The following is a 26914-nucleotide window of genomic DNA, read 5'->3' as shown; positions in this document are numbered from 1 at the left end:
CATATCGAATACCATGCATGATAACGAAAAAAAAAAAATCTCACATTGCGCTCCGTGAGTGACTTTCACGCACACTGCACTAGTGCACTGTCTTGTATTACAAATCGTGCTTCAAGTGCACGATTCGCTTCCCCGAGTCACGCGCACGCGATTTTACACTCCACATCACAATTCCTAGATCCTCTGCTGACTTGCCATCCCCACTGTCACGTGTGTGTCCATACGTACTGCACAAGCACTGCACTGCACAAGTACTCATCGCGCGCTAAAGCTACTAGTGTAGAATTGGCGTTGACGAAATACGACAACCGCTCGACTCCGAGGAATCAGTGGCTGACGTACTGCGAAAGAAATGGTAAATAAATGACATTTTGCACCGGTTCCTGTGTTTTTGAAGTAGTGATGAATACTGTATTCATAACACTTTTCTTTCTTCTCTTTCCCTCACAGACTACCTACGAGAACAAGGGTCCCAAGGTGAGTTAATAACAGATTCTTTTACCCGCCGAGCTTCGTTTTCGTTCATTCTCTCTCTCGTCGTGCTGCATGTTTTGTACCGGTGTAGTGTAGTATTGCGCCGCTGACACGAAGAACACTACACAGCCAACCTTTTCTTGAATTCACCGTTTTGCATGGTTCTCGTTACAGCCGGATGCCGGCAGATTCGTTGCTTTCCATCACGTGAGCTTCTGGGTTGGAAATGCTCTACAGGTGAGTGATTTTGTATCATAAACATACATACGGATCGTACGTAATTTTCACCCAAGAGTCAAGACCCCTCACGTTTGTCTGTGATATATCGATACAAATGTACATAAAAACAGGGGTTGTACGATGGTGGTTTGCTCATACAGCGCACACAGTACATACCGGCGAGCACGCAATGCAACTCCATCCTGTAATACTACGTAGACACCACAGTGTGACGGGGCCCAGGAAGTACGCAGCGCTGATTGGTCGCTATGGGTGGTGTGTCTGGGGGCTTGGCAAAGACCCATGTGTGGTTTATCACTGTACTGCATAATGGGCAGTGCTTAGAGTGGGATTTTTGCCTAAGTCTTGTGTTGAAATGGTTAAATTTTACTTTTCTTTTTCACGCACATCATCATGCACTAGTACGTAGTAGGTACTTAACCCCAGTACCTGTCTGTACTAGTAGTAGTAGCTAGCTGTCTATTTCTCAGTTGCTACACATACAATTAGACTAGACTAAGCTTGTTCTATAGCAATGTAGCTATGTAGGGGCCCAGGCCCATATAGAGCGGGACTAGTACTAATAGTACTAGGGCCAGGGCAGAGAATTATTCTATGCAATATGGACAGGTGTGAACAGGTATGACTGATTTTAAAGTAAAACGATACATGTGTTGCCAATTGGTAAGCTACACCTGTATGAACCAAAATTATTGCCATAAATTATTATCACCAAGTGATTGCAGACGTCAGACAGTAATTTCATGTAGGATATCTTGCAGTAGGTTGCTGATTTTTTCTTTTTTTCCCCCATTCTTTTGTGTTTGTGTTCCCTGTGGTATGCAGGTCCATCAGGGTATAGTTTAACAACCTTGGTGATACACACGGTGTACACTTCAGTTGCATGGCAGTGGATATTTCTAGGTTGATCTCTCCTCTATTCCCTCATTTGGAGTGACAAATAAAGGGAGAGAAAAATAGAAAAACCAAGAACAAACGAACCTGTGACAACGTGCCAAGGAGAAATTGCTGCCATTTGCCCCACAGTTCAGAAGTGTCATAAACTATAAAAGCTGTTATTTTTGCATACAAATATTTTCGTGAATTACATGGTAAGAGGTCACAGATATTTTTGTGAATTACATGGTAAGAGGTCACAGATGTTTTTGCAAGATGTTGTTTTCACAATTTGACACTGAGGCTATCGTATGTGCACCACTGCCTCTCTGTTCACTCCATTTCCGCATGTTAAATTTGCAGCCCAACTCATCTGTGATTTACCTGTACCTGTGATGCAAATAATGGGATCTGAGCTTTACCTTACATCATATAAATCCATGTGTATGTACATGTACAACTGTATTTATTTGGGTGATGTGAACAAAAGACTCGCATACAGACCTTTGGTTCACAGACACATACATGTAGATCGTAAGACTTAAAAGCAGCACTTTCCTAGAAAAAGAAGGTACATGTATTGCTATTCATCTAATGGTAAACCTAGCAGAGTATAATTTTTATGCCTCCGCAACGAAGTGGCCGGAGGCATTATGTTTTCGGGTCGTCCGTCCATCCCGTTTTGTTTTTGTCGATATCTCAAGAACCGTGTGGTGGTTTTACATCAAACTTGGTATGAGGGTATATCCTTGGGGGATAATACTTTGTGTGGATTTTAGGGTCACTGGGTCAAAGGTCAAAGGTCACAGGTTATTTTGTGGAAAAAAAAATTTGAAATTTCATGATGTTTTTCTCCATATCTCGCAAATGGTTCAAGGTATCTTCATTGAACTTAGTATATATGCTTGTACCGATGGGCAGTGATTATCTAGGGAAGTTGGGGGTCATGGGTCAAAGGTCAAGGGGGTCAAAGGTCAAGGTCAACTCCTCAAAATATCACTACTTTTTAAAATGCAATATGCCTGAAGGTTTTTTTTTTTTTTTTAACTTGATGTATGGCATGTATTACCCAATATATTTTTTGGGGGAAGTTTCTTGCCAAAAGGTCAAAGGTCAAAAGGTAAAAGGTCAAGTAAAAGTGCTAAATTGCACTTTTTCCTCCATATCTCAAAAGTAACTGAAGGTATCATCATGAAACTTACATATTTATGCATGTTCAACCTGACAGTGATTCTCTTTGGAACTGTGAGGTCAAAGGTCAAAGGCCAGGTTTAGATAATGCTATTTTCCCATTTGATACTGAAATTATACTTTTTCTCAATACCTTGAAAATTACTCAATGCATAAACTTATAGTGGGGTGGCTTAGTGAAATTATCGTGACACGGCGGACAAAAGCATGATTTTTTTCACCAAAGGTACTTCATGATGTACCTTCTCCAAAAATAGGGTGCTCCAAGAAAATTGATGCTGGGAAGGAGGTCAGAGGTCAAAGGTCAATGACCTTTATTTGTGAAATAGGTTTTTTGGCTATTTCTCAGGTCAGGAATATCCAATCTGGATAAAACTTGGCAGGAAGAATATTGAGAACAAGTAAAATATTTTGATTGAATTTGGAGTGAATTTTCCAAAGGTCAAAGGTCAATGAACTTTTTCTAAAAATCATGTTTTTGTTTATTTCTCCAGGTAGGAAGATTCAATTTTCACAAAATTTGATATGAACGTTGTATAGAAGGTACCAAGAGTATAAACCAGGGGTCAAATATAATTGTTGATTTGTGCATTGCCATGGCAACCCAAAACTAGGGTCTTTAATTGAAGTTAGTTACAGGAGGCTATTTTCCAGTTTGGAAGAGATTCCATTTGAATAGGTACAACTGATCGACGGGATGTATAGAGGTTTGAAATACTTTTCATTAGTGTTAAGTGGTATGTTGCCATGGCAACTACTTCAATTATAGATTTTGGTTAAACTTAAAGGATTTTGAATTTGGAGAGATTTCCATCAGGGTTGGTATAATTGATCAACAAAAAAGTCGCCAGACAAAGATTTGTCACCTTTATAGCATGTGGGTTGAGTGAATGCAGCAACAATAGTAGAACACATCAGTGAGAGTTTGAGGAAAATTGGACAATCCGTTCTAAAGTTATGAATTTTTGAAGTTTCTGCTCATGCAGTCGAGGCTGGATGAGAAGACTACTATACCTTGTAATGTCACATGTGTACAACGATATAAAGAATGAATAAAGAAAATTCAACATAAATTATTTTCGCTTACAAAAGGATACTCGACTTCTCTTTCAGAAGGCAGGGGGAATAATATTACCCTTGACATACGTCAGTAGCAAGTCAAAGAAACTATGTGAACTTTATTCAAAAAGTATGGTTTTGTGAAATTCTCATTTTATTTTCCTTAGAATGTGCGCATGTGACATCATACACTGTGGTAGTCTTTTCATCCAGCCGCGACTGTGCAGATACCTTAAAAAATCATATCTTTTGAACGGATTGTACGATTTTTTCCAAGCTTTCTGTGATGTGTCCTACTAATATTGTTGTATTCACTGAATCCACGTGTGCATGAAGGTGGACTTGTCCTTTAAGGACAGATTCTGAAAGAGCAGACTGTAAGCTTTAAAATGATGTATCACACAATTCAAAGGGATTCCCCTAACCTATCTAAATAATAATACCGGTACTGGAAAGAAAGCACACACTCTGGATAAGTATGAACTGAGAAAAGAGGCTGCATTGTCTATTTTAGCGTTTAATCTTTACCAAGCTGTCTCATGTCATTATGTTCATCTTTTCTTCCCCCCTCCATTTTTCATTTGAGTTTGTCATTATTGATTTTTTATGATAAGAACGATGCCACAAGGCATTGTTTCTTAAAAATGCTTCAACTGCTCCTTCAGGTCCAAAATCTACATCAATATATATAATTTTCCTGATCTCCTCAACATTTTCCAAAAATAAAGCATACACCTTTTATGCATTGAGTCCTCCTTTTTGTGGATAATTACAGGCCAAAACCCAAAATTAGTGCTTGAAAATTATTCTTAAGTGTGAGTTACGGATAGAAAGAACCTCTGTAAAAAAATGAATCTGTATAATCAATGTTAAGTATTGTTAATAACACAAAATATGAACAATATTTCTATGATAACATGTTTCCAGACTAAACCGTCCGAATTTATGCTTTAATGAGAAAAATACTGATATCTCTTTATATGTTTGCTTTGATTGCAAAAACTGTATATGGTAGGATGTCTTGTGATACAACAGCTGGGGGGGCATTTCATGAAGTAGTTTGGTCAGATATTTTTCTGACAAACTGTTACAAACTACAGAAATCCTTGCATCTGATTGGCAGAGAGCAAATTTGTCCGACAACTTGTCGGACAAAATGCTTCATGAAATGCCCCCAGACCTACACATATTATGCATAAAATGTGATATCCTGAACATTTTTTTCAAGTCACTCTCCCAAAAGTGTATATATAGGACTTTAAGTTTTTCTTGTGTTTGTTCCTGGCAGATTACTAGTACACAAATGCTCCAATCCATGATGACCTAACGGAAATTAAGGAAATCAAAATGAATATACTGAAAACCAAAACTACAGATACTAATAACTTACTTCATTCTTCTCTCCCCACCCCACCCCTTCTTTTTGGTTTCTTGATATACTAGTAGATCTAGCTGACTTTGATAATTGTCATTATGTAACATCATCTTCAATTGACAATGCGATAAAACTTAACAATCATTTCATTATGCTGCTGGACTAATAGGGTTAGTTGAACTATATTGTTTTTAATGTACTATACTTTTTCCTCCTAACAATCACATGTATTTTGGGTGGAATGTATTTTGACATAAAGCATCATAGAATCAACCGCCTTTGGGGTCGGGAATTTTGTCATATTATATTGTGATTTAGATTCTGCTCTATGCCAATTTTGTTTTATTTCTATCAACTTTTTAAACTTCCCCATAGACTTTGTTCACCAGCCAACTACATCCCACCCTCTTTGGATAATGTGAACCAATCAAACATTGCTTTTACTTTTTAATAACATGTCTATACATAGCTATCAGAACAAAAATATTCAAGCCGCTTTAAGTCTTTATGAGTGAAATTACAAATATCAATATATTTTTAAAAATATTCAAATTGTCTAAATTCAACTTCATCAATGAAAACAAACTTTTAACCTTTTTAAACATTTGAATAACCCCCATAAGAAATAAGAAACACATAGAGAGGGGAAGTGCGGACTATAAAAATTGCTTACGGGAACCAGGTAATCCCTGCGCTAAACCTATGGAATTCACACAATCTTGGAGGAAACGGGTTAAATTTGTTAGGAAATAGGGCAATACCCAAAACCTTAAGTTCTCAATGGAATATGCAGCTCTTCTACTGGTAAACTAGTAGTTCTGGGAGAGAAAATGAGCTGTGACATAGTCCTACACCTGGCTCAGTCATTGCCCAAGATTTAAAGTATCTGAGCCAGAGTCACATGTCACTCTTTGCCATTTCTCTACAGGAGGTAGACAGTACTAAAAAGATCCTTTACCAGAAATTATATCAAATTATTTAATGAAAAGGTGCTTAAGAAAACTGGACTATTCCAACACACCTCCTTCAGGTCTGCAACACAGACTAACCACCTGTTACCAGAGGAAAACCAGTATTACTGTAAACATGCACATAATATGTCGTATTATGGGTCTGAATTTTAAGACTAGCAACCATGTACATTGCATTGCATTGTACAGAAACCTGGCGAATGCCCTGTGTATAGTCTTTGAATTCAGACATTATTGTTATGTACAAATTAAGGGCATTTTCTCATTTTTTCTGTTAGCGGATTTCTTGGAGCACCCCCTAATTTTGATCCTCATATATATACAAATGTCTGAGGAAAAAATGACACTTTTGTCCGGCGTGTCACGATTATCAGTATATTTGTCACTAAGCCACCCCACTATTATAAAAGGGTCAAAAGTCAAGTAAAAATCATCAGTTCCCCAAATACTTGCACTCTGACATTTTAATCATTCATCCAATTGAACCTAGTTCTAGGAAAGTGAACATTCAGCACATTTGTGTCAAACCTGTCATTTTAATATTTTGCCACTTGTGTGAAACTGTCATCACACATTGTCAAGACATTGTACTATAGACCTATTAGGAGAACCATGCATTATGGCGGAGGCATATCAGTAGCCGTAGCGATATATCTAGTTTATACAATATATTTGCCTGTGCATGTGTGGGTGTGTGTGTGTGCTATAACCATTCATTATAGTACTTATAGATATTTCGTATTTATATTAATCAAGACACCGTCTTTGCAATGCCTTTGTCAGTTTTTTATATATTATACAGTATATCTAAAAAAAAATTACAATCGGATTTTGCGTTGATAACACCCAATATGATCAAACCGTCTAAATGCTACTTCAGGGTCTTAAAACATCTTAGATATATTTTGCAGAAAACCCCATTCAATTTGGTTAAGCGGTTACAAGGAAATGTGGATTGTTGTAAAGCATGTCATGAGTCTGATTCTTCCCAGTTTAGCACTTGGATGCTCTTGGAACTGCATGTGTAAACACCATAGACAGAGCTTGGAGGGAAAGGATTCCCGACATGCTGTTCAAAAACCCTCATTTCTCTTTTACCACTGAAGCAAATTGAATGGGGTTTTCTGTAAGATGTGGGCAATGAGTTATAGTTTCATACCCTGAAATTGTGTTTGAATTGATTCACTATTTTTAAAGTTATCATTGTGGAGAGTACTGTTATAAAATATGGGGGGACATACGGTATATTATAATTGTATGTACAATGTATTGGGTTTTTTTCTTCTTCTTCTTTTTTATGCCAGTGGAGGGCGAATTCCTGTATAACATGTATTCATTTAAACAGACAATAAAGTAGGCCTACCTTGTCTCTTGTATACAATATGTGGTATCTTTTCTATTAAGTAGCTGATCCTCAGACAGGTTCCTACAGATAAGGAATAAAGATTGTCTGTGTCTTAATGATCTGCACTTGATTAATTTTTTTTTTGTGTGTGTGTTTTAACCTTTTTAGGGAGGAGGTAAACATATACCAGTTTGGGGGACCCTTTGGCACATGAGCAGAAAAAGGGTCACTTGTACCAACACATCATGTACATGTACTAGATTTTTTTTTTTAACTTAATGAGTATGATGTAATGATTGAAAAATTCAAGTAGTCCTTATATGGTGCTTGCTGGCACAGCCATCTGACATTTAAAGTTGTATATTGGCAATATTAACAGAAAAAATGATTGTTGATACATTCAGTGCAAAATCACAAAATAATGCTTCCCCAAGTGTAAATTTATCGACCATGTCCTTTGTCCTTTGTTTGAACATGAGTGATGAATTCCATAGATTGTTACATCAGGCAAGCCTACAGTGTCTGCATAATTTCGCTTTTCAAACGAGTGATGAGCCTAACCAACTGAGAAAAAGAGAGGTCACTTGTACGCATGTGCACCATGAGTAATGGTAACTCCCAACTGACTTTATTGCTTGTAAATTTGCATGACTCACATAGTGAGCTGTAGGTAGCCACCATTAAAAGACAAAGCATAACAAAACAAAAAACAGAAAACAAATGACAACTACAAACAAAACCAGACCAAACTTTAAAAAAAATGTTTGATTTGATTGCCAACAGGAAACTGGGATGAATATCAGAGACAAAGTTTTGCCAGAATGATTAATTGTAATGATGAATGTTGACAGAAATATTGCAGCCAAAATAATGAATGCAGGCAACATAAATTCTTTCCAGAGTGGTGATGTTTCTAGATGCAAACTTTGGTGATCACATAATTGTCTTCTTTATCAATTTGCAATGTTCTTCATTTTCCAGGGGCAGATTAGCCAGCCAAATTTCTCTCTCTCTCCCTCTCTGTCTATCTGTCTCTCTCTCTCTGTGTCTTCAAGCCTTACAGAGCTCTTTTTAAAGTTCACAAAGGTTTATTTCTAGGTTCACAAGCTCAGTCCATTTAATGACTACCAGTAAATATCAAGTCTTCCTGTTTATGGTTATTGATATGACTTATGTGTCTGATCTCACCACAGGCGGCCACGTTCTACTGTGTTCGAATGGGCTTCCAGCCCTATGCTTACAGAGGCTTGCAGACTGGGAGTAGGGAAGTCTGCACTCATGTTGTGCGTCAAGGAAAGGTACAGATGCACCTGATTTTTGCTCCCAAGCCACTTTGCATGGATGCAAATCTATGGATTAAAAAAATAATAATAATAAAAGTTGCTTTGTTCCACCCATTACCACTGGATCCCTCATTTTGATAAAGAGGCCATGAGGCTTGCTTCAGTGAAAAACATGCAATTCATCATCCATAGAGCCTTTTGAAATTACTTTATGTGACAGTTAGGTTAATGGAGAGACATTTGATTGCCTTCAGACATTTCGTTTTTCATTTGCTTCTATATCTTTAAGCACGACTTGATGCTGTTGTGATTAAAAGGAAAATGTTTAAAGTGATTAGCTGAAGATTGTCTGATAACTGCAGTTATAAGCACATCGGTTGTATAATGTGCAATAAGAATTAGAAGATCAAGAAAAGTCCTCAAAAGCAGAAATGAAAAGTTTGATGATGGCACATTTACAAAATTACTCTTTTTCTTCCAACACCAGGCCATGTTTGCCTTTCATTCTCCACTCAACCCCTCTGGAGCTGTCTCTGAAGGTAGACACTTAAAGTTGTTGTTTTCATATTGCTCTGTGTGTGGGGGTGTGTGGGTGGGTGTGTTTGATAAAATCTTGGCTACCCAGGGTAGCCTCTTCAGTGTAATCATTGTCTGTGTATTGCCCCCTGCTGTTGTCATTGTCAATAGAGATAGATACAATAGATAGATATACACTGTAGATAGAAAGGTAAATAGAGAGATAAAGAGAGGGATGGGGGGGGGGGGGGGGGGGGAGAAAGAAAGAATATGCATATTATATGTCTTGTGCATCAGGCATGAGAGCTCATTGAAAAAAACAACAACAAACAACAAAAAACCCTCATAGTATGGATGTCCTTTATCAAAACACCTGTGGTTTTTAAGTAGATTAAAAACACTAGAGATCACAAAAAAAAAGTTAAAAATCATATCAGCTTATTGTGCTAGTGTTCATTGAACACATGATTTCAGATGCAATGCTCTTGTACAATTTATGTATTACAGTGTATGTAATCATTTGTTTACATCAAGTATTTTTTTCAAACTACAACACCCCAAGATTATTCTGAATGTTTAAGTACACACAAAGCAGTGTACATTTGTATTTAACTTGTTTGTATCAGTGTGTACCTATGTCAGTGATAAATACGTCTGTTGAGAATGAGAAGGGCGTTAAGTGGTCGTGAACACTATGGGTTTAGTTGCAACTTAACGCCCTTATCATTCTCAGCCGACGAATATCATTTTCTTTATCAAAGTTCAATAGACATATGACAAACAAAGGTTTATACTACAAAAGTATGTTAAACATCCTGTTTGGATCATACTAATTTTGTGGACATTTGCTTTATTTTACAATTACCAAGCCAATACACCAATAGGAATTTGAATTACCTCAAAATGACTTAGATTTTAAAAAAAAAAAATGAAAAAGAGAAAAACATAATTATCTAATCAAACATCCATTTATGTGCTTTTACATGAAAAGTACCTGTGATTTAAAAAAAAAACAAACAAACAAAAATCAAATGCATTTGGAAGAAAATAAATTGTGCTTTATGCCTCTCTTTGTACCCCCTCCATCCCTCCTTTGTGTATCATCCAATACTGAAAAATATTGATAGTCTGTTGTGGCTTTTTTTCTTCCACCAGAGATGGGTCGTCATCTACAGGTCCATGGGGATGGTGTGAAGGATATTGCCTTTGAAGTGGAAAATCTGGCTGCCATTGTCGAAGTATGTGGACTTTTGTTGCTTTTCTCATGTCTATTTCTTTCTTTTTTTTCATGACAGTGTGGCTTGATTTACCATTTTAGATTTAGTTTTTTATGCTTTGTTAGGTTGACTTGATTAGGCACTTTAGGTTGATTCTGTCTCTGTGGGGTAAAGGAAATACACAGCATGATTACCAGCATTGCACACTAGTATCCTACATGTATTACCATACATGTTGAAGCAACTGATTTGTTCAAGCTAAGAGAGGGGATGAATAAATTTACTGCTTTGATAAGTTTGCAGTACCAGATAGTGTACATAGAATCACCATTCAGAAGATCAAAAGCACAGCAGAAAAGCTGGAGTTAAAAGTTGTCAGCTAGCAAATGTTTGTGTATAGTTTTCATACCATTTTGATGCACTGTGTAAAATGTCCTATCAAACTTACACTTTAACTTTGGTGTACTGTATGATAGTGTATGTTCATGTGTGGGAGTGTTTGGGTACATTTGGTTGCAGCATCTCATCACAAAAGGAATCGTCTCTTCTTGTCAATTTTTTTTTTACACAGATTTATTGCAATTGCCCTCGAATCTTTCATTCAGTGTCTAAGTATGTGACCCTTTATGCACCATGGTCTGCCACCTGTTAATATCAAAGCTCTTGAAGCAGTACAGTGTATTTACTACAGTGTTTAGGTAATTTTGGAAGCAGCTGCATTTATTGCTTAATCAAAGTACTTCTTTCCATTATCACACAAATGTGTATGATCAATCATATTGATGGCACAGAAGGGGGATATAAATTATGTATCAGAATTACTGGTACCTTTCTGTCATACAGTTTGTAAATATGTCATTCTTAGTACCGATCGCATGGCAGTGAATGATACATGTACAATTGTATGTACTATGCACACCAAAAATCATGCGGTTTGCATATGATTGTGAACAAATATCAACAAATGGCAAACAAACATTGACACACACACATACACACATACTAGCTCACATGTATGCAAATGTGCATATCTATGGCAAGAATTCATTGAGCTATCTTAAATACCATAAGGTTCTAACCTGTTGTAAGTTACTGTATACGCTATGTATTTCGCGGGGGTTTTATTTTCGCGAATTTCGCGAGTCGGGAGCTATTCGCGAAATTAACAACACGCGAAAATATTACCTTCCAAAATGAATCCCTTGCCTTGATGATACGAACATTTCAGTACTAGTATACCATGTCACGGCTTACCGAACAGACCATACTGGCTAAGCTTGTTTACGCACGTCCACGTCTACTTACGAATACTGTAGAGAGCCAATCCATTATCGCAAGGGGACCACTCTTCAGAAATCTAGCGCGATGGACTTAACCACTTCAAAAATGTTGAATTCTAACTTACTAGTTCGCAGAGTTTGGCAAGTCTTTTTCATGCAGTGTATATCATTCTTATTTGCTAGTAAGTTGAAAATTCACACTTTCTTTGCCACTTCATATTTTCTCTGGTCCCCCAATCGCGAATTTAACCACTCGCGAAAATGTGTGACAGCGGCAATTCGCGAAAATTTATATACGCGAAAATTATAGCGTATACAGTAACAGAGGTTACTTACAGTTGTACACTGTAATTGCAGTGGATGAATTTTTATGTGTACACTTCACTGCTCTAACTGCTGTGAATTTTTAGTCTGCAACATCTGAACTCTTTCTCAAGAGACTGGTGCTATCTTACAGCTGTCAGTGAATATCTAACAATACAAGCCTTTATTTGTCTTCCAAAAAATTTGTGTAGTTATCTACCAGCAGCTATCTTTGGCTGTCTGCTGTTGTTTATTTAGCCGTGGAAAGTTTCCTTTTGGTCTCTGCTTTCTTTCTTCACTCCTGGATTTACATTTGTACCTCTGCCATGGAGATTTTTATTTTTTTCTATTTTCTGCCAATGCTTCTCTGTTTGTATGTAAATCTATTGGCAATTTCATGCAAATATTATAATCAGATTTACTTAACATTCATAGGAGAGGTTGGAAATCTTCCAAGGCACAAGTGTTTAGGTTTTGGCAGTAACCTCTGACCTGGATCGTCGTCTGAATCCAGGAATGTTTTGAAGGATTTTTATCATGACATGATAGAAATTTTAACACCTCTCAGATGTACATGTACCTCATCAAAATATGACCAGGATGCTTGATCAGAGAATAGAGGGCAACCTCAATGAGTTTTCATGGCACTGCTAACTTTGATGCAGATATTGACAATATGATTGAGCTCATGGTTCAGAACAGTTAAATTGTGAGATATGTGAAAAACTTGGCAATAAAGTTGCAGCATAACATTGGGGAGGGGAGGGGGCATTGGAAAAAGCTGCCTCGAAGGGAGTCTGTTCTCTTGAAGCTTTGTCAGCTGTTGCATTGTGACAGTGAGTCTAAACTGTGTTCACCTGTCTGCTTCCCTGTAGAAAGCCAAGGAGAGGGGTGCAAAGGTACTCAAGGAACCCTGGGAGGAGGAAGATGAGACAGGAGCAGTCTTGTATGCCCAGATCAACACGGTGAGATGTATTCAAATTAATGAAATTATTGCATTGAGTTGTTTTGTCATAACTGATTGACAAAGTGCTCTTACATCAACATAAAAAAAACCCATCAACAACACTGAATTGATCAGTATTTTAGTAAAGCTGTAGTAGCCAAGATAATAATGATAATTTTTTAAAAAAAGATAGGCAAACATACTTGGACTTCATGCGAACCAACAATTTCTTGCTCACCGGACAGGCGTCTTATCCACTGGACCAGCAAGCTACCCCCTGACAGCCAGTACTGGTTTTAATCCTTACAGCATGCAGTGAATACTGGTCAAGAAATTATTCAAATTAAAGAATGCCTGTGAGCTTTGCAGTCGCGTACCGTGACTACCTTCTCTCTGTTAAAGGTTTTAAAGTGCCAGTGCAATTGAGATGGATACCGATTCATTTATTTTTTATGTTTATCTATTTTGTTAGCTGTGTCTTAAATATTGAAATGACATGATTAGGTGAGATTATTCTAAGGCTTGTACAATGAGGGTCAGCTATTCGGAGCCGACGGCCCTTTATGCGGCATGAAATTTTCGTGAACAGCCACTGGCATTCAGTGCATATAGTGTAGACAAGAACTTTTGTGTGCATTTTAATTTCGCGAATCTTGACACTCGCGAAATTAAAATGCACACGAACATTCCTAGTTTTGCAGTATTTTATGTGGGGTATGATATCTTTCCTTATGTACATCTTGATAAGTAGTGAGTTGAAATCAACTAACCCACATCAAAACAAATGAATTCACAAGTAAGGAGTTTTGTTATTGATATCAAATATTTTCTCAGGGGAGAATATGGATATTTTGTTTGGTGTTGAGTGTCTTCAAGTGTCGAGCCACTGGGAGGCCATTGTCCTACTATATGATGCCTTTAATACATCCATCCTATTTCATGTCTATGTTTGCATCTCATTTTGGCGAATGCGACTGACTTTGCCATTCCCCCCCCCCCCCCCATATTTATACCTTATCTCGACAGTATGGGGAGACAGTGCACACTTTCATAGAGAGAAAGGGTTTCAATGGCCTCTTTCTGCCTGGTTATAAGCAGCCTCTATACCAAGACCCTCTGCTAAAAACACTGTGAGTATCTGTCACTCTGTTTTAGTTTTTGGATACATTTGTAGATATGAAGAGTTTTAATGCAAAACAAGCTAACTCCATTCTTGTTAAGTTGAGATGTCTGTGATTATGGCTGCTAAAACACAAAGAAAATAATCAAATGATATGGGATATTTTTAATCATAACTTGTAGAATATGCCTTGTTACACTGTATGTTACAAGTGAGGTTTCATTGGAACAGTTCTATTTTGTTCTATCTGAAGATGGCCACACTTTGAAATGTTTGAAAATGGTGCTTAGCCCATTTTACCATGAAACTCTTCCTATGTATCAGATCCTAATGACAGGCATCAGAACCAAAAGTGTCTGAGAATTTGTGTGCATACATGTGTATTTGTGTGTGTATTGTGTGTATGAGAGTTTGAGTGTATCTGTGGATCATCATGTGGCGTGGGCTGCTGATGCATACATTGTATTTTGGTTAAGCTCTGCAAACATTTTGTAAAGGTCCCATCACGCTAGAGCGAATGCCCAATGAATGCCCAAAGAATTCAGAAAATATGAAGATACTTTTCACATCCGTTGCTAATACTAGAATAGTTTGTAACATGTTTAACATTCTTTGTATTCATTAGCTATTCATAGGGATTCACGGAGATACAGTGGAGATTTTGGACTTGTTCAAAATTAAAAATTGGCTCCTTCGTATCTGTGCAAATCCCTATGAATAGCGAACGAATATAAAGAACATAAAACTTGCTAAGAACTATTCTAGTATTAAAATTCATGAAATTCCTGACATTCTAGTATTAGCGATGGATGCAATATATCCTCAAATTTTTGAATTCGTTTTTGCATTCGTTTGGCATTCACACCTGTATGACAGGGCCTTAAACAGCAAGGACATGTGGGAAAATGCATACCTCTATGAATATTGTTGAATTATAATTACTACTTGAGAATAGCAAGTAGCCTACGTGTAGGTTGTCATGCATATCATAACGGGGGGGGGGGGGGGGGGGGGAGACACACCTACACACACACACAAACAAACACACACTCACACACAGTATGCACAGACACAAAGCAGTAAATGTATTGCTTGGATGACTTGGAATTCCCTACTCTTACTTCAATGTCTGCCATTACTGTTTGGGAAAGTGACTGGTACATACCAGTATTTTTTTTCTTTCAGAATGGATAGAATGCTGGTATATGCAGGATTATTGTCAATACAGTGACCCACCTTACATATATGTAAGGGGAACAGGGTAACCTGCGTATGACATATAATCAATCTCTCTGCGATATTCATGACAAGACATGTGAAATTAAGCAGCTGTACAGTTGAAATAGTTTCATTGTGTATTGCCATTTTATGCATCTTTTCATTACTACTATCATTTTGCTGGCAGTCTGTGATAGTTTTATCAGGGAGGTGGTTCTCTTCCCACCCCCCTGGTTTTATAGTCCTCTTTGTCTCATGACCACAACTATGTTGGGGCTTTGGTAGAAAATTTTTGGGCTTACCAGGTATGTAGAAAATCTTGGGTCTTTTGCACACTCAAAAGAAAACAATCACACACACACACACACACAAAAAGCCCTACCTCAGCAACTGCTGAATAGTGTTTGCTCAAGTATGAAACTGTGCAAAGGATTTGACTTCTCGTAATGTTTGGAATGTGCATCTCGATAACATGATATCCTCAAGGTATTTTCAGCAGGGGCATCAATGAAAGTTTACTCTTATTGGACTCATTTAAACAATATATTTAGATAAGTGCTACATAGTCACATGACCAAAACAGCTCCATTTTGGTAAATACATGTAGTAAATACCATGGTAGATAACTTTGGGATTGTGAAATAGTCACAACCTTTATCATGATTTTTCCCCCAATTCTTCCTCAAACTGCCATAGATCTGTTGCATTTGACTCATAACATTCATGCTATGAATGGTTGTTACCAGGTGTTGGCCATTGGACTATAAACTTCATATATGATTTCCATGTACAATCAGAAGAAACAAAATGCAGTGAAATTGTTTTGAGTTGGTGAAGAAATTTAAACAAAGTCTGTTGAAACTGTTCAGTTGAGAAGATATTAATCCCCAGGTACATAGAAGTATTACTGTACCACCTATACATACACATAGAATATAAGAATACACGAATCATATACATTAAACTTGCTCTAGAACAAAAGCAGACATATTCACCTCCACCAAAGAAGGAGGAGGTTATGTGATCACTGGCGTTGGTTTGCCTGTTTGCAAAATCAGTCAAAAAGTTGTGAACGGATTAAAATGAAACTCTCATGAAAAGTCAATATTGACACAAGGAACACCTCATTCAATTTTGGTAATGATCCAGGAATTTTTATGGATTTTTGAAGAATTTTTCATCTTTTGTCATATAAGGTCAACGAACTTTGGGCTCGAGCTGTGTGCACTGGAGGTTTACATGTGCACACTAAAGTACGTGCTCTGCTCGGCAAGCGCCTAGCAATGATGTGAATAAAAGGCTTCTATTTTGGGGAATTGTAAGTGTGTAAGTAAGGTACCGGGTGGAAATGAGTTGCTGGCGTAGCGGAGGTCCGTGCTGTCCTAGTGCTTTTCTAGTTTTACATAAATACTTTGCATCTTTTATATGTGTGCACTTGGGTTAAGAGGTAAGTGCAGATAGAATAATAATGATAATGATAATAATATTAAAATAATAATAATAATAATGAAAATGATAATAACTAGAAAAGCACTCTGAGAGCGCAGACCTGTGCCAAGCATGCAAATCATTTTCACCACGGATCTTGTTCTTCCATAGAGATATCAGTGATTTCCACCCATACGTACTTATAGCATTGTGTGCTGAAAGTTGCCTGATTTCCCAATATAGAAGCCTTTGTTACGTCATAAACCCTCAGCTGCACAGCGCGCCTCACCCCAGCAGAAACTAGAGCAGGCACTTTAGTGCGCGCAGGCAAACCTCAAATACGCGCAGCCTGAACTCCCAAGTTCATTGACCCTACCTGCCAAAATATCAAAAATCCTTCATAAATTCCCCCAAAATTCTTGGATCACTACCAAAAGTTAATCGTTTGTTACTTGTGTGATTCTCAACCTTTCCTGCAAGTTTCATCCCAATCCATTAACTACTTTTTGAGTTATTTTGCACACAGACAAACTAACTAACGAACACACACACAAACCGACGGTAACAAAAACATAACCTCCTCCCTTAGTGGAGGTAATAAGAAGAAGGAGAAGAAGAAGGAGAAGAAGAAGAAGAAAAAACAAAACAAAACAAAACAAAACAAACCAGAAAAACCCACTGGAATACAGAGTTTTTCCTTGTGGTAGGCTCTCCCTGGAATGCATGCATGATCTATACACGGCATAGGAGGCAGTGGAGACCGTGGAAGCCATCTCTCACATTATACTGTATGCAACAACTGAACTGGCAAGGGCAGCTTACGGTCAGTTTAGTGGCTTGATAATCACAGCAGGTGACTGCTGTATGACCCTGAGTGCCATGTCGCGCATGACTGCAAACTGTTCATTTTCTCAACATATGTGCAGAGATAGATTCAAGCATCATAATATTCAAAAGGGTATTTTATGAGCGAACTCTCCACCACATAATGGCTTTTATAGCATACTGTCAGCGAGACAGCACAAATGTGCTGGTATCATTTTTTTTCCCCCTTTCTAAACTGCCTTTGTGCAATCATGGCCTGATGTTTAATACCAGTGTAAAGTCTAAACATACATGTAAAGTCAACTAATCTGGAATAAGTATGCTCTCCCGTATGCACTACAAAAGTAGTCATAAATGCTTTGTATGGACCTTACTAAGGATATAAATCCATGAACCGTGTATTCTTATCCACTGTTCTTAACGTTCAGTATCACAAATGCAAATATGTAGGTGTGGGCCTTTGGGCTTGAAAATATCCTGTCTGTCTATCAACTCATGGGAAGAAAGAAATGATAATTTATCGCCAGTTGATGCAATCAGGAATGAAGTGAGACCACTGAAACTGCAGGGCGATAGTGATGTAGTCCTTCATTATGTAGACATTAATTCAGCATTGTTATTTTCACACTTTACAAACACATAATCTGTCACAGTTTTTACACCACACCAGCCACACATTTAGACTGTTACATGAATCAGACAAACTGAAAACTTCAAACATGGCCACGCAAACGAAAATAGACACCACTTGGCAATGATTATTTGCAGCTGTGGGAAGATATATGCCTTTAACCAAAACAAAAGCAGTTAAACAAATGTACCAGGTAACCACGGATAAAGGCATAATTCACCATTTGCAGATGAAACAAAAACCCAGCATTAGTGCTTTAAAATAGTTCTAAAATGTGAGTTATGGATAGAAACAACCACTGTAAAAATTTGAATCCTTATAATCGTTGTTAAGTATTGTTAAATACACAAAATGTGAACAATAATTAGAATAAAAGTGTTTCCAGACAAAACCGTCTACAGTTACGGTTTATTGAGAAAAATAATATCTCCTTATATTTTAAGCTTAAATTGAAAAAATTTTATATGGTAGGATGTTTTGTGATACAACAGACCTACACAAAGATGCATCAAATGTAATATCTTGAAAAAATTTTAAATCACTGCTCTCAAAGGTAAACAGTACCTTTAAGGTAACATCGGAATGTCACTCAGTGAATGGCAGTACCAAGCAGGATGATGGTCACACTGGCAATTTCATGCAGAACTTTACTGCTCGAGCATTTCAGCCAGAGACAACACGCGTGGCAGTGATAGAGGGAGACTTGAATATTGGAATAGAATGGTGATATGTTGACATATTTGCAGAGGGAAGCTGTAGTACTTTTTGAGTGCCAGGTCAAAGGTCAGCCTGTAGTGATGGGTTTATCACTAGTCTCTGTCACTCTCTTTCAGTCCTGCCTCTAACATCGAATGCATCGATCACATCGTTGGCAACCAGCCTGACCTGGAGATGGACAATGTCGTTGACTGGTAAGCTGCCAAACCACACAAAAAAAAAAATACATGAATGAATAAGATATATAATTAGATAGATAGATAGATAGATAGATAGATAGACATATAGATAGACTGATAGATAGATAAACAGATAAATAGATAAATGAATGAATGAATGAATAAGTAAATAGATACACTGTAAAAAGTAGAATGAATAAATAAGATAGATAAATAAATAAATAAATACATACATACATACATACATACATACATACATACATAAATAAATAAATAAATAAACAAATAAATAAATAAATAAATAAATAAATAAATAAATAAATAAATAAATAAATAAATAAATAAATAGATAAATGAATAAATAAATTCAATAATGAAATGATGAAATGATGAAAAAACTGCCAAAGTCAAGCAAATATGTGGTGCTATGGTGGGAAAAAAGTTTCTTCCATTGTAGGATTTTCATTATGATTGTGCTTGTACTGTTTTGCAAACTTTTTTAATGGTGCACATAATAAATGCACTAGTAATCATTGTGTAAACCTGGGGTAATGTAGGATTGCCTTCTGATTGGAAACGTGTGTGATGGCAACAACCTCCCAAATGAACAAGAACATTTCAAAATCCTTTTCCCTCGGTCAGAATAATTGAACTCATGTATTCCGTTGCATGTTTTCTTTGGTGGGAGTACTGTGGTTTAGTTGACAAGGCTCTAGATTTAACATACAGCAGGTCATGAGTTCAAATCCAACTCGGTGCTAGCGTTCTTGGACCAAACCTTATTTACTCACTATGATGATCTTCACACAGATATTAAACGTGACTTCCAGACAATGCTTGTGCCATAAAAATTTCAGAGCCATCTTGAAGAGCATCACTAACAGTGAATACACTTTTAAGGACAAGTGAGGTAATACTATCAGAATTATTTTTCACACAATGTCTCTAACCTCTTTCAGGTATGTGCAGAACCTGATGTTCCATCGATTTTGGTCCGTGGACGATTCCCAGATCCACACATCGTACAGTGCCCTCAGATCAGTCGTCGTCACAAACTTTGAAGAGACCATCAAGTTGCCGATCAACGAACCAGCCAATGGCAAACGCAAGAGCCAGATACAGGTAAAATTCTTGCCAGCCACTCTTTTCCGCTCTCAAGTTTGTCCTTATACCTCACTCTCTGCAGTTTCTCATTGTTACATAATGTGATCATTTACCCTAACCCCTTTCCCTTGACATAACAAGGATAGTGATCTTAAAAACAGTCAGTGGTATGACTGCCGCAAACACAAAAAGATCCTGCGTCAAATCCCAATCGGACAAGCTGACATAAATATTTCAGTTTGGTTTCATTTTTTTAACTCTGCCGCATCTCCTGAATTTGGAGGATCCACCGTATGCCATATATACAGAGTAGGTTTGACCAATTTTTGCAAGGTGGATTTTACTTGCATACAAATGTTCATGTGTGATGAAATGAATCTTGGTTTGCCCTACCAGGAATACGTGGACTATTACGGCACGGCTGGAGTGCAGCACATTGCCCTGCACACATCAGACATCATCAATGCCATCAAGGCGCTGAAGGAGCGTGGGATGCAGTTCCTCACCATCCCCAACACCTACTACACCAACCTGAGGGAACGGCTCAAGTCCTCCAAGGTCCAAGTTACTGAAAGCCTGGATGTGGTGAGTTGCTCACAGCTGTAGGGGGTTTCTCTTTAAGTAGCATACACAGCAGTGGATCTGACCAGTGCTTTGCATACCATGCTGTATACACCATGCTGTGTATACCATACACTTGTACTTTCTACACCATGCTGTGTACACCATGCTGGTTACACCATGCTGTGTACCCCATGCTGTTTACACCATGCTTTGTACACCATGCTATGTACACCATGCTGTGTACACCACTCTGTTTACACCATGCTTTGTACACCTTGCTATGTACACCATGCTGTGTTACACCATGCTGTGTTACACCATGCTGTGTTCACCATGCTGCTTGTACTACTGGTAATTATGAATTGCTCTATGCCATGGATGCCAATGAACATGTGCTACAGATACCACATTTAGAAACAAAGGCTGGTGAGTGAATGCAGTTTCTTATTTTATGGACACATGGTGTAGGATACATTGTTATAGGAACTCTGCTCATCTTTATCAGTGCCTATTTTAAAAAAGAAACAGTGTTAAAATGTCAGGGGATTTGTTTTTGTTTTTCGAGGTTATGACAATCATTATGGTAAACAGTGATCAGTGTTTAAGAAATGTGCTGTTTAAACATCAGTATATTACCTTCTATTCTTGAAATCATTATTATCATTGTCGTCATTATAAACTTTTGATTGTCTCCCCCACACACACATACACACAGCTGCAAAAGCTGCACATTCTGGTGGACTATGATGACAATGGCTACCTACTCCAGATCTTCACCAAACCTGTCCAGGATCGTCCCACTGTCTTCCTGGAAGTGATCCAGCGCAAGAACCATCAGGTAATAACGAGCCCTGTCTTCTATACCCACTGAGCTCTATAGGGGGTATCTGGATATCTCATTGGCCCATTCATGCTGTACATAGCAGTGAACCTGCCCCGCCGCCATCTTGTCAGGCACACTCTGTGGAGACTTTGCACACATTTTCCGACAGAGACAATGATCAAGATCATTTGATGTCGTGAGCTCTGTACACGTATGAATGGACGATGTTCGTGGTAAGATGGTGGCGCAGTTGCTTCAAAGCAATTGGCCAATGAGCTATCTGGATACCTCCTATGGAGATCCGTGGTCTAACCCCAATGTCTGTGTGCTGGGAGTCTACAATGGATTGAGCTCTGTTGAGCTCTGCTCTGCATCAGACTGCAATGATAATCAAATTAATGATTCATCTGTCGTGTTGTTGTTTTTTTTTCTAGTGCAACTGATTTACAGATTTATTTGCATTCATGAAGGGCAAATAGTCAATCAGTTGCAGTGATATTGTCTGCAGAAAAAAGAAGGAAATGAAACCTGTCACAACAAAGTATGTCCATCAAAAGAAATTAGTCATTCCAACTCAACCTAGAAGAAAGGTCTAGTATTGACTAATTAGCAGCAGGTAAACGAGAAAATCAAGTGAGATACCACTCCTTGTTCAAGATTACCTTGTAGAGCAAACTAAAATTAATAGTATGGATTGATTAAGTTTAATGAAATTAGACAAACACAAAGAAACTTAACAAATGTTCAAATTTCAATGTATTTTCACACGATGATTTCTTCCAGATTGGCATATGAAAAGTAGATATTGTACTGTAAAGCACGATATATTCGCGGCATGAAAATTTCGCAAATTGGAGCCGACAGTCTTTCTCGCGGCATGAAATTTTCGTGAATTGCCACTGGCATCCAATGCATATTGTGTAGGCAAGAACTTTCGCTTGCAATTTAATTTCGTGAATGTTGGCGCTCGCAAAATCCACAAAATTAAAATGCATGTGAACATTCCTCGTTTTACAGTATGTAGTTGCAACTGAAGATGTTTTTTTTTTGTGGTAACTTGTCAAACTTTTAAGTTCCATTTTATTTTCATTTTGTAAATGGTCTGATTTTTATGTCGACAGTGAGAACAAGGAACAAAATTTCAGTTTAAGCACATCAGACATTGAGCAAAATTTGACTCTTTTGTCATGAATGTTTCATCTTTTATAACTTCATTCTGTCACAGACACTACTCTTTGTGCAGTGTTTTGTTGTTGTTGTTGTTTTTAAAGGGATTGTACAGTATTGGTGGAGATGAGAATTGGGCTTTTAACTTATTGCGAGATACCAAGAACACACTTATGATATAGTACAGAGCATACCATTTAAAGAGGAATTCAAAGTTTATTTGATGAAAATCGGGTTTGGAATGACTGAAACATCCAAAAACAAAGTAAAACAAAGCAGTCGTAATAAAGTGTGGGTCCCACACTTTATTACAATCACTCTTTTTGGGATATATCAGCCATTTCAAAACTGATTTTCATCAAATAAACGTTGAATTCCTCATAGAATTACATGCTCTTTCATATTTCATAAGAGGTTTCTCATTATCTCACCAAAAAATGTTAGAAACCTGAAATTAGGTCTCAACCAAAACTATACGAACCCTTTAACATACATTTTTTATATGAGAATGATTTCTATTTTATCACAAATTTGATTTCCCCTATCATTACTCTGCTCAAGCTGCAGCAGCGATTATTAGTGCGACTTCACAGATGCAGTTTAAATCAAGTCCGTGGTTCCAATTTAGTCCATGGATGTCAATGTGTCAATGTGCAATCAGTATAGGATGTCTGTTGCTGTGCAGTATGTATTGTATGAATTCCTACATGTATGGAAATTTGCACAATCCCAGAAATAGGTTTCTCCACCCTTGTGAATTTCTACCATTTTGTTACAGCTGTATATCCAGGTAGATTTTTTCTTCCGTGAAGGTTGGGGGATGCATAAATTCTGTAATATTCTGTGTTAATGTTGTTTTATGAATCTGGCTGTGTTTCCAATGCTAGGGATTTGGTGCTGGGAACTTCAAGTCCCTGTTTGAAGCCATCGAACAAGACCAAGATGAGAGAGGCAACCTGTAGGGAGAAGGGCGCCCCCAACCAGCCGAGGGATGCCAATCTCCAACACCTCTGTCATCACAGCGAGATGGTGGCGTGAGGTGTTGTCATGGCACTACACACAGCATGATATTACTGTGCTCTCCCGTTTCACCTTCCATTTTGTTCTTCACCTCTTCCCCTCTCACTTTTGGGTGCTTAGCTTCATTAATGGCTGCCACACTCTGATTGGCTGTATCATTAAATCCCATTTAGTGTGTGTGTGTGTGTGTGTGTATGTATATGTGTCTGCCTGTGTGTGGGTGTGTGTGTGCACAATCATAAGACATGTTTAGCAGCTCTCAATGTGCCTCAATAGGCCAAGTGCATGAAATGCCGCAGAGATTTTAATGGGTATATATTATGGTCATATGTGTACATATTCATGGAAAGAGTTATCAATGTTAACTTTAAAGAGTGTATTTTATTTCCCCTCATTTTCATGGCTGGTTCACTCAAGTGAACTTTGTGTCTGATCTCTCCAACTGATCAATGGTTATCTGTCTGAGGGTTCCTAGAACCTGAAGGCTGATGATTAGCAGCTGCGTCATGAAACATAGAATGCATGCATGGTTGTACCAGTTGTAAGTTGTTGCATTCATTATATGCCACTGCTCTCTTTGTTTGAAACTGACTCTCTTTGTGACACATGCAAGTTTTTCAAACTATGTTGAAGACTGGTACAGCAGTACTCATAGTTAGAAACTGGCACCAGTCTACTTGCAGGTAGTTTCTCAAAGAATGACCAGGAATGATTAGTAAGGATTATTCAGAATTCTGGTCAATTTCTCCTGTGTGGTATTCACAATTGATTCACTTCTGTATGGTCTGGGCAAAGAGCAATAAGCATGTAATGATGTGTAGAATAATTCTAGTGCCCTCCCATACCACTCAGTAGGCATTATGAAACAAATTAAGTACTGTACAGATTAAACTGGAACAGCATGTTATCGTAATAAGCAGACAGCATACGCATATTATGACGTTGGTTTCACATGCAAATCAAAATCAAGTAATTATAATCTTAGAATGAAGAGGTTAGAACATAAAGGTCTTGTTTAATTATGACGTGTAATTTCTTGGTCATTTTGTGCACCCAATATTTGCTGTGTGTGGAAATGATCTGTCTCCCTCACAGTAGTGTTTGCCACTGAATAGAACAATCTACTATATAGTACCAGTAATCTCTGCATTGCATCATGTACAAGTTTACAGTTTATGAGTTTTTGCTGTTGTAGTGTTTTGCAATATAATTATTCTCCTTCTTCGGCTTCTTCCACATGTATTCAGAAGTGTTTGAGAACATTGATTGTTCATACATTTGCGTTCAAAACTGCACATTTGTTAATATTTTTAGCCCAGTGAACTTAGCCTGTTACTGAAATACAAGAAAAATTGTTATCAGTAGTTCTTTATCTCATTCTAAGTCATATATCTTTATTTTATTTAATTTTATTTTATTTTATTTTGCATAATTTCATTTTTTAGTTAATGGCTGACTAGCTTGCCTTTTGAGATTCGTTGCAGACAAAGCAAAACAAGAGAAAGTTGTTTTTTGTGTGCTGTTTATGGGCATTTTTTTCCCCCTTGGTAAGGAGATTTCTGTCTTTTGATAAGGCAACAAGTCCTGTACACATACTTTCTTAGTAATTCTTTAGTTTTCTCCGCATATATTCCAAGTAAAATATCACCTCTTTCTGTAATTGGCAACTTTAGTGTTGATTTCCCTCAGGCTGAAACAAAGAGGCACACCCCCTTGGTCTGGCATAAACTTTAAAGCTGTGCCCTCAAGTTATTTCCACTTCATGTGTTGTGTTGTGACATTCTGCAATATCAGCTTACTGTCTCATCAATCTGCTGTGTAATAACAAGTAAGGCATTCAGTCATTCTATCTTTCACATTTCTTTCTGAATGGTTACCCCTTGTTTTCTCTGCTTCTTAAATGTTCTGTTATCAGAGTGTTTGGCTCTATGGTGTCATGTATTCTTTTGGGCCAAAAATGAGGCATCATCTGTAGGATTGACTTTAGTGTCATGTTTGAACCCTGATTGGATGGAAGAAAGCAAATCATGTCACTCAATGTTTGCCATGCCAAAGAAAGTGCCAACCTGCCCATTTTGGTCCAGTTTCAACCTTAATTTTCCTTGAAATGATTCCTGCTTTTAAAAATCACCAAAGTCAGTACTGTAAGATATTTATGTAATGTTAAATCAACTAAATTCCCGATGACTCTGTTTCGGGGGTGGGACATGATATTCTGATAGGAAATACAGTTATCGAAAAATGTGGCACTACATCTGTGAAGAGATCCCATCTAGCCAAGCATTTTTTAGGTCCATCTGAATATTTCTTGGTGTTTAACACTTTGATATTTTTTGGTGGCAAGGATTGAACTTGTGTGTTATTAGGGAGCATCATATTCTACGAAAAAATTTTCAACAGTCTCTAGCTGCCCTGAAGAATTGTATTGAAGTTTTTGAAAGTGGCTGGGTAATTAAGTGAATCCCTATCTGTTTTACAATATTTTGCCAATACTTAGCATCTAGCACAGATGTATTAAGGTTTCTTGACACAAATGGTAGTGTAAGAGCATCAGTGAGCTAGTATGCTTGATTGGGTGACAGGGAAATTTTGTTTAGGTGTTAACTTGTTGCAAATCTTGTATGAAGTCATTTATAAGCACCTAGGACTCTTCATCAGAGGTTTTTATTTTGTTGGTTAGCCACTTGGGTATCATGACAAGGATAATTAATGTAGTGTGAGCTACCCTTTGTAGGTAGAAGTGGTCAGATCACATGGGATTTTTCTGACTTAATCAACTATTGTTCTTCCTGTTCTTATTTGATATGTGGCTTGGGTCAAATGCAATGTCTCTGGGATGTATTTGAGTTTGTTGTTTGCTTATAATGTAGTGTGACTATAGTGTGACCATCTTCCTGAGCATTACAGTATTACATGCCCCTCAGTTTAGCCACTTGTAATGAGTGCAGATTGGCGAAAAGTTTCTCTTTTGTCCTGGATGGTCCAGGTTATGTGGGAATAAAAATCTGTGTGAACACATAGAGATTGAAGTAACCAATAAAG

The 26914-nt window shown here is 37.6% G+C and overlaps 1 protein-coding gene across 1 annotated transcript; it reads left to right on the top strand.

The window, feature by feature from the left end:
- The first annotated feature begins 312 nt into the window (after positions 1-312).
- On the top strand, positions 313-26910 carry LOC139718894 (4-hydroxyphenylpyruvate dioxygenase-like). The gene is made up of 13 exons (XM_071630345.1): positions 313-355; positions 451-477; positions 649-711; positions 8725-8829; positions 9302-9353; positions 10486-10568; positions 13006-13095; positions 14103-14206; positions 19132-19209; positions 20154-20316; positions 20695-20883; positions 21578-21700; positions 23740-26910. Exons 1-13 carry the CDS (start codon positions 353-355, stop codon positions 23812-23814), a joined length of 1155 nt encoding a protein of 384 aa, XP_071486446.1. The 5' UTR covers positions 313-352; the 3' UTR covers positions 23815-26910.
- The last annotated feature ends 4 nt before the right edge of the window (positions 26911-26914 follow it).

The sequence above is a fragment of the Diadema antillarum genome, unplaced genomic scaffold (assembly GCF_040938485.1).
Source record: "Diadema antillarum isolate AM-2024a unplaced genomic scaffold, OU_Dant_1.0 scf00000008, whole genome shotgun sequence".
Taxonomy (NCBI): domain Eukaryota; kingdom Metazoa; phylum Echinodermata; class Echinoidea; order Diadematoida; family Diadematidae; genus Diadema; species Diadema antillarum.
The sequence above is the reverse complement of the archived record's forward strand: the minus strand, read 5'-3'. Positions and strand labels throughout refer to the sequence as shown.